Source organism: Hemibagrus wyckioides, linkage group LG07 (genome assembly GCF_019097595.1).
Source record: "Hemibagrus wyckioides isolate EC202008001 linkage group LG07, SWU_Hwy_1.0, whole genome shotgun sequence".
NCBI classification, from domain to species: Eukaryota; Metazoa; Chordata; class Actinopteri; order Siluriformes; family Bagridae; genus Hemibagrus; species Hemibagrus wyckioides.
In genome coordinates this window covers 19,725,941-19,733,473 of record NC_080716.1, presented here as the reverse complement: position 1 = coordinate 19,733,473, position 7,533 = coordinate 19,725,941, and the positions used below count along the sequence as shown (strand labels likewise).

General features: G+C 43.0%; 1 protein-coding gene across 1 annotated transcript in view; it reads left to right on the top strand.

Annotated features, from left to right (window-relative positions):
* Nucleotides 1-321: 321 nt before the first annotated feature.
* The window catches only part of si:ch73-335l21.1 (insulin receptor substrate 1-B), a 46,095-nt gene continuing 38,883 nt past the window's right edge, over nt 322-7,533 (top strand). Inside the window, exon 1 of the mRNA XM_058394429.1 lies at nt 322-1,110. Within this exon, the coding sequence (XP_058250412.1) occupies nt 768-1,110 (343 nt within the window). The 5' untranslated portion in view covers nt 322-767. The remainder of the gene's footprint in view (nt 1,111-7,533) is intronic.

The window sequence follows — 7,533 nt, the reverse complement described above, 5'->3', positions numbered from 1 at the left end:
GTGACGCTGAAAGCAGTTCCAGGGTTTATGTACATGTATAACGGTAACACTACAACTCTTAAGTTTACTTAAAAGGCAACGTTTTCTGCCAATGAAACTTGATTCTGGTTGGCAATCTCGTGTCGTGAAGCACGTCTCCCCTCCTCTTTGGTGCCCACACACGCTTACACATGCACACACACACAGTGTCTCTCTCTTTCTATCTCTCTCTCACACACGTACGCGCGCGCGCACGCACACACACGCAAACATAGTCTCTCTCTCTCTCTCTCTCTCTCACACACACACACACACACAGTCTCTCTCTCTTTCTCTCTCTCTCTCTCACACACACACAGTCTCTCTCTCTCTCTCTTTCTCTCTCTCTCTCTCTCTCTCTCACACACACACACACACACACTCACACGCGCTCTTTAACTAGGGGGACGGGCGATGAGTGACAGGCCGCGCAGTAGCAGCAGAGGCGATGTAGTCTATCCTACTGTACACTAATGCGATTTAGCCACTCTGCCCTGGCTAAAAACCGAGACGGGCTTTCTCACAGCTTTACACACACTTTGATGCGCCGTTTGGCTGATGACATTTCCACCCCTGAAACAAGAGGACACATTGTGGAAGCAGCAGCAGCCGCATGAGCGAGTCTCTCTGCCGTCGCGTGCACGACGACCGACTTTTCCGAAGCGGGGAGCAGGAGAGAGAGAAAAACCCCACTTCGCCGTGTGCTCTAGTGTGAATGAATGAAGACCGTGTGGGATTGAGCGAGCGCAATGGAGAGCGAGGTTCCGAGCTGCGAGGACGTGCGGAAGAGCGGCTACCTCCGCAAGCAGAAGTCCATGCACCGGCGCTACTTCGTATTGCGCGCGGCCTCGGAGCGTGGTCCGGCCCGACTTGAGTACTACGAGAGCGAGAAGAAGTTCCGCGGCGGGAAAGCAGCGGCACCCAAACGGGCCCTCGCGCTCGAGACGTGTTTCAACATCAACAAGCGCGCCGACGCCAAGCACAAGCACATGATCGTGCTGTACACACGCGCCGAGAGCTTCGCCGTGGCCGCAGACAGCGAGGCGGACCAGGACGAGTGGTACCGCGCTCTGCTCGAGCTTCACTGCAAGAGTGAGTCCACACACACACACACACAGCTTCGTCCAAGCCCAGCCATCACTAACACAACTAACCGTGCTCAACACTAAAGTACGGTATTAAACTACTCTGCGGTTTGGGACACAGCCCCAGAACTCGCACAATGTGCTCACACGACTGAGTAGTTGTAGGTGTTAACGTGGCAGGTTTTTAGGCGCCTGTTTGATCGCTGTTTACACTCATGCATGTTAAATTTGCATTTTTCTGACTCTGATTTTAGTAGTCAGTACTGTTTTTTCTTCTTCTTTGCACCTCACCCTTGTCAAGCACGTGCTTTATAAACAAAGCTGCAGGATCGGTGCAGTAAACTCTTCACTTTAATACTTCTGTTTATTCAAGGCTTATTCCCTCTCAGTGAACAGATTTAAAATGCATTTATATCAATGGGGGTTACTTTCCCAACTATTGAAGTTGTATACAAACGTAACAAGGACCAAAGGTGAGACGTCACAGCTTCGTGGACCAGAACTGACCAAGTGTATAGCAGTAACAGAGTCTTATTTTATGGGTCTATTAAAGTCCGTCACAGTTCATCTCAGTCGGTGTTCCCTGGCTTATTACTGGCTTTAAATGTGCATCAGAGTTCACTGACACCTCGCAAAGAGTTTGAAGTGACTTTGAGAGACGATCTTTTGAGAAATAAAGCCAAAGGTAACGGCTTTTCCACACCCAGCCCCAGGTTTATCTCACAGCTTCAGTGACCGCTTCCTCACAAACTTAACCTCGGGTTCAGTTTAAAGACAGCAAAAACAACACATTTTCTTCGGTTGTAATAGTTTTGAGAAAAACACCCTGCAGCCTTACTGCACTTTTCTACACAACAAATAAAGGTAACCCTTTGCTGGACATTGGGATGAGTCATTTTCACTTTAAAGGGTGAATGCAGGAAACGTGTGAAACTTTGCAAAAAATTCTAAAGACCTTAAATGTACCCTAAATTTGTTTGACACTTTTTTTGACGTTACACTGCATTCAATTTCCAAGCTGGAAAAAGTGCTACAAAAGATATAACCTTGAGGGTCCCACATGTTTGTTTATTTATTTATTTATTTTTTGGAGAGCGTATCAGCTAAGTCAGCATGGGTGGTATTCTGCTGCTGATACAAGCAAAAGTGCAAACAAAATAACGTCAAGGAAAAAAAAGCATTGTGCATACAGACACCTTCAAATGCTGCATGTGTGCAGAGTTGAGGTGTAAAGAGCCATGCACTTGTGTAAGATTGCCAGAATAATTAGTCACTCCACCCTGAGTAGAAACGATAAGCCTACTTTTTTCAGGTTCCTGCAGTACTACTCCGAGTGCACTGTATTAAATACACAGCAGCGAGCATCCTGACTGACAGATGCACATCTGTGCTCAACTTTGTAAGACGCTGGACCTACAGCTAGTTTAAACTGAAGTGAAGTGAGTTAAACTGCTGCTCATGATTCGTCCATAGGCAATGCATTTCACCTGCCTGCCTGTCCCTTGGCCTTAAGAGATAACACAACACAAACGAACCACCTGACACAGTATTGGCAAATAAAAATCGCAGGTCAAAGTGCTGTTACCTGGCATTGCGTTATGTAAGGAAGAGGCGTTGACCAGATCTGATCTGATCTGATCTGTGCTGTGAGCTCTAGGAGCTTTGCCAACAGAGGTGCACTGTCTGTGGACCTTATGGATATAAATGGATCTATAATGAGTATTTCATGAAGGAATAAAAGGAGAAATGGAGAAATAGAGAAGTAACAGGATACACGTTGTGGGTTAGGGAGAAAGAAATGAGATCCTGCTGTTGTTAGTTATAAACTATGATGATGTGCAATCAAAAAAACTCCAGGAGTTCCCTGATCTGTTTCTAAATGTTTTGACATCTGTCTTATGCACTTTTCAGGTCTAACAATGCAAAAGGAAATTTTTGCTTTAATTCCTTTAACGATTGCTTAGTTGTGGGTGAATTAGTGATACCCACGACCTAACATAGTAATGACTAAATTTATGCTGATTCAGTTACTGGCAAATTCACCACAGAACCAATTTATTTAAATCAGCTTGGTTTTAGAAATGGAAAACCAGCACTGGGCTTTTTCCTCCACTAACCACAGTTTATGAGGTAACCAGAGCCTTGGGTATGTACTGTACTGGTACCAGAGAAAGTATATACACCCCATGTCCCCAGAGAGGCAAGAGTAAATTATGGGTAGGGGGTGAGGCGATATTTGGGTCAAATATTTTCCCATTGACGAAGTTTCTGAAACCCAGGCTTTCTGCCTATTACTTCAGTAACCACAGTTTGAATATGCAAACCACACTGGGCCATTGGTGGGTTTAAACTGTGGAAAGGTTTAGAGAAGAAAGGAATGGTCTGGGCCAGCATGTTTGAACAATGCTGAACAATGTATTTTAGGTCACGGACCAAATGCTGTCGCACAAGAAATACCCACACTTCCATACACACATGCGCACATGAAGCAGAAGCCTCACCTGTATATAAGGAGGGCATACAGAGCAGAGTGGATGTTCCAGTGCTCTTTATTTGTTCAGCTGTGAGGAGATTTAATGCTCTTCACACCACTTGATTTGTCCACACACACTTAGACAGCACCGAGACTGAGACAGCATGTTCTGGTGCGCCGGTATTTTGCTTACCTTTCCGTTAATGACTAGAAATATTTTGGGGATATTCCGTATAGTTTTAGCTGGGTTAAGTGAACAGAGTGTTCACTTAAGTACAGTGTCAAGGCTGCTAATTTAATGATGGAAGGTCATATTATGTGGCTCATGTATACGCCGCCTTCTCTTGTATCTGCAAGTCAGGTGCAGAAAATTGCAAAATGACAACTAGGTGCCAGAGAGGTCAGCTTGCTTATCACACATTACCACTACATTGCCACCACAATCTCATGGTATGTGTGTGGGAGAGACTTCAGTCTGAGGGGCTGCTGTTTAATGGTTGTACACTTTTAGATCTTGCTCATGTCTTTAATGTGGTAATTACCATCACTCTGAGTTGCTCTGGGCATGGGCACACACACAGACAGAAGCACACTGAGTTGAAGGTGTGACAATCCTGCTCTATTTTAACTACTCGCTAAATCCGAAGCTTGCCTCAGCTTCAAGGCTGTTTTCTATAGTTTGACCCTCAGCCTCACCACATTAGTGAACATCATGTTCTCATTTACAGCTAATACAAAGCCAGTTCCCACTGGATGATCTTGTGCTGGTTCTCTGTCCTGTCCTAAGCCTAAAATCAGTAGGTTTTTGTAGGCTTTAGGTAAAGACTTGGTCTGCTGTTAAGTTTAGTACTACTATATACTTTGCAATGTGCGCATATATATAAGTATATATGACATGCATTGCATTAAAATAAATTTCCAATTGTGTACCTACTATTCATCTTTCCCTGAATGCAGGGAATTAACATGCACCCACACTGACAAACAAGGCCACACTCATCGTTATGTGCGCACACACACACACACACACACACACACACACACACATCCTAAAACTGAGATCATTCTTTTATTTGCTCTCTGCCAGAAAATTACAAAGTCTTTTCTTTTTCAGCTTTGAGGAAAGGGAGGTCAATAGGTTCATTTGATCATAAACCGTAAGATATTTCTTGCTTGCCAGCTCTATCCAGGAAGACCATTTTGAGGTTAAAAACAAATGAATAGCTACTGTTTTAAGGGAGGCAGCAGTCAGCCTTTCGTTGACTGGGCACTTAAGGGCAGTGCATTTCTGGGAAATGATGCCCATGCTTACCAGACAGAGCTCAGCGATTACTTTTGACATGTTTTATTACTTGAACACAAACAGCCTTTTCTCAAGCGAATGCACAGCTCTGTTTTCTCTTTAGATTTCAGAATGTACAGTGTGTAAAACAGTGCAGAGCATCCAGACTATCTGTTTGCAATAGAGAGTCATTTTGTAAATTAAGCTTAAGAGCCAACCGCGTGGACGACAGTGTATATACACAGCCGCAGAGACATGAAAATTCAATTTCACCGTAAGTGCCTTCAAAAAGGATAACCTAGATTTTCACCCCACTGCAGCTGAAGCACTTGCTCCATGTGGATGGAGTTTTTAAAACTTCTACCAGGACCTTATGTTCCTAACCTGCAGACAGACATGTTTATACCCGCTGTAATACAGTATGCTTTTGGCCAGCACTATATACATGGCATTCAGCATTTGCTAATGACCAGAATGGTTTGTTTTTAGATGAGTGTTACTAAAAAATCATTAAATTCATCATATTCCTGTATTCAAGAATAGCATAGAGAACACTTGCAGTACTGCAATGCTGGTGCTTGGGGTGTGTCGCAGTGAGGCGAGGCTAGTGGGCATCACATCACTGTATCTCCTCAGTTTGAATTACATTTCTATAACTTTATATATAAAATACATAAAATTTCTAATATATGTTAACTGAATAAGTAAATAATGAATTTTGAAAATTCTAATGAGGCTCTTATTAATGTTTATTAATGTATAATAAGCAAAAGCGAATCAAAATTATTCTGAGTTATTGGCTGTTAGAGTCTCACTGAACTTAATCGTGATCATGCATATTAGGACGAATTGCAGAGAGGAAAATTTGCCCATGCTCTCTGGTTATGAGGGATCTCTCTCTCTCTCTCTCTCTCTCTCTCTCTGTTGTCATTCACTGTGACAGTATCCAATCACAGGCATGCGTGAGCTCATGTATGTGGCAGAGGGTAGATAACGCTTTCCTCCTAGTATGCGCCGCCGCACAGTGATGCAGCATGATCAACAGTTCTGAAAGATTTGCCTGGCTGACATCATGTATTTCTAAGAAAGCACCACCCTGCTTTAAAATGTCAGCTTGTCCTATATGTCCTAGTGCCAAAACCCTGCAGGTAGATTTGCATTTAGAAGCGGGTGTGGTAACACTGTATAATTTACCAGCTGAAGTGCCAATGGAGGGGCTTTGTGTGGGTGTCTGGGTGAGCGAATTGGCTTTACTGTGCCAGCTCTCACTGGTGAACAACCAACAACCAGTTCTCTCCTTCTTTCTTTCTCTATTTCTGTCATTGCTTTTGACTTAAGGTGCCACCTAGTTGTCACATGACAAGAAGTTCATGTTTATTCTAACCAGCCAGCATTAGGTATGATCAAACACTGCCGGCTTCTGTGTGTGTGTGTGTTTGTCTGTGTGTGTGTGTGTTTGTGCTGTGCTGACAAAAATGTGTGAAATGAGCTTTAGAGGTTGTACGTGTGTGTCCATTTGGAAGAGGGAGGTGGGAATGCGAGACAGACGGGGACACTTGGCAGCTAAGGAGAAGCTTAGAGCTCCCAGGGTTTAAAATGGAACACACACTCCTCCTTTCTCTCGCTCAGTTGCTCACTCTTTCTTTCTCTCTCTGCTCTGGGTCACACACAGCTGTTTTTCTGACTGACTTCTCATCCTCAAAGACAAGCTGGAATGCCTAGAAATGGAATGCTCTTCCCTACTAAGTTTAAGATTGTGTTCTTGTCTTAATCGATACCTCACATAAGCCTCTATTCTTCGAACCAGCGCTCACTGATGGCTTCTCATCTGCACCGATTGACTCACTTACACTCTTCAGAGCATTATACCCTAGTGATTCAGATCTGTATGGCTTTTAATCCAAGATCATTTCTTTTGTCTCTGATTTTTTGGCTTTGTTTAGATGACTGTTGGCTTGTGGTCTTCACACTTTGAAAAGAGCTCTTATGTAACTGTTTCTCTGCTCCCACTCCTCCGCTCCCTGAGACTCTCTGCCTTCCTATGATGGTGTATGGTAACACACACAGCTTTAAACACTTTAACAGCCATCAGCCACTTCCTACAAAAAAAAAACAAAAAAAAAAAACAGCCATATCAAATGATATTAGGTTCATCCACAGAGGTTCATGTCTGTGTTTATTTTTGGTACGTCAAAAATCAATCTATAAAAATGCACCTATATTAAATAGACATACGGCAGTTGATTGAGTTTGTGCAAAGATAGGTATGAATTGCATGGGAACTGAATAACAAACCATGACGATCGGTGGTCAAGACATCTTTTTTGCCGTGGACAGGAAAAATCAAACAGGGGGTAAACAAAAATACACAATCTTTGTGGTGTGTTGTTTTACAAGATAACAACAAAAAAAAGACATCCTGCTTAGTGCTGAACCGTGAAGCTATAAGTGGATTTGCAGTTATGATTTTCTCCAGTTAAAACACAGATCCATGCAACAAGTTGCGTTTTAAAGCAAGCCTGGCACCAAGTTACTCCTGAATTATTTAGCAATATGTTCAATTATGAATCTGTGATATTTTTATTATATATTTTTGTGATATTTTAATGGAACCTTAAGGGTTCAATTATTATACTTAGGAAAATGTCTGATGTTAGATTCAAGATCCGAAGAAC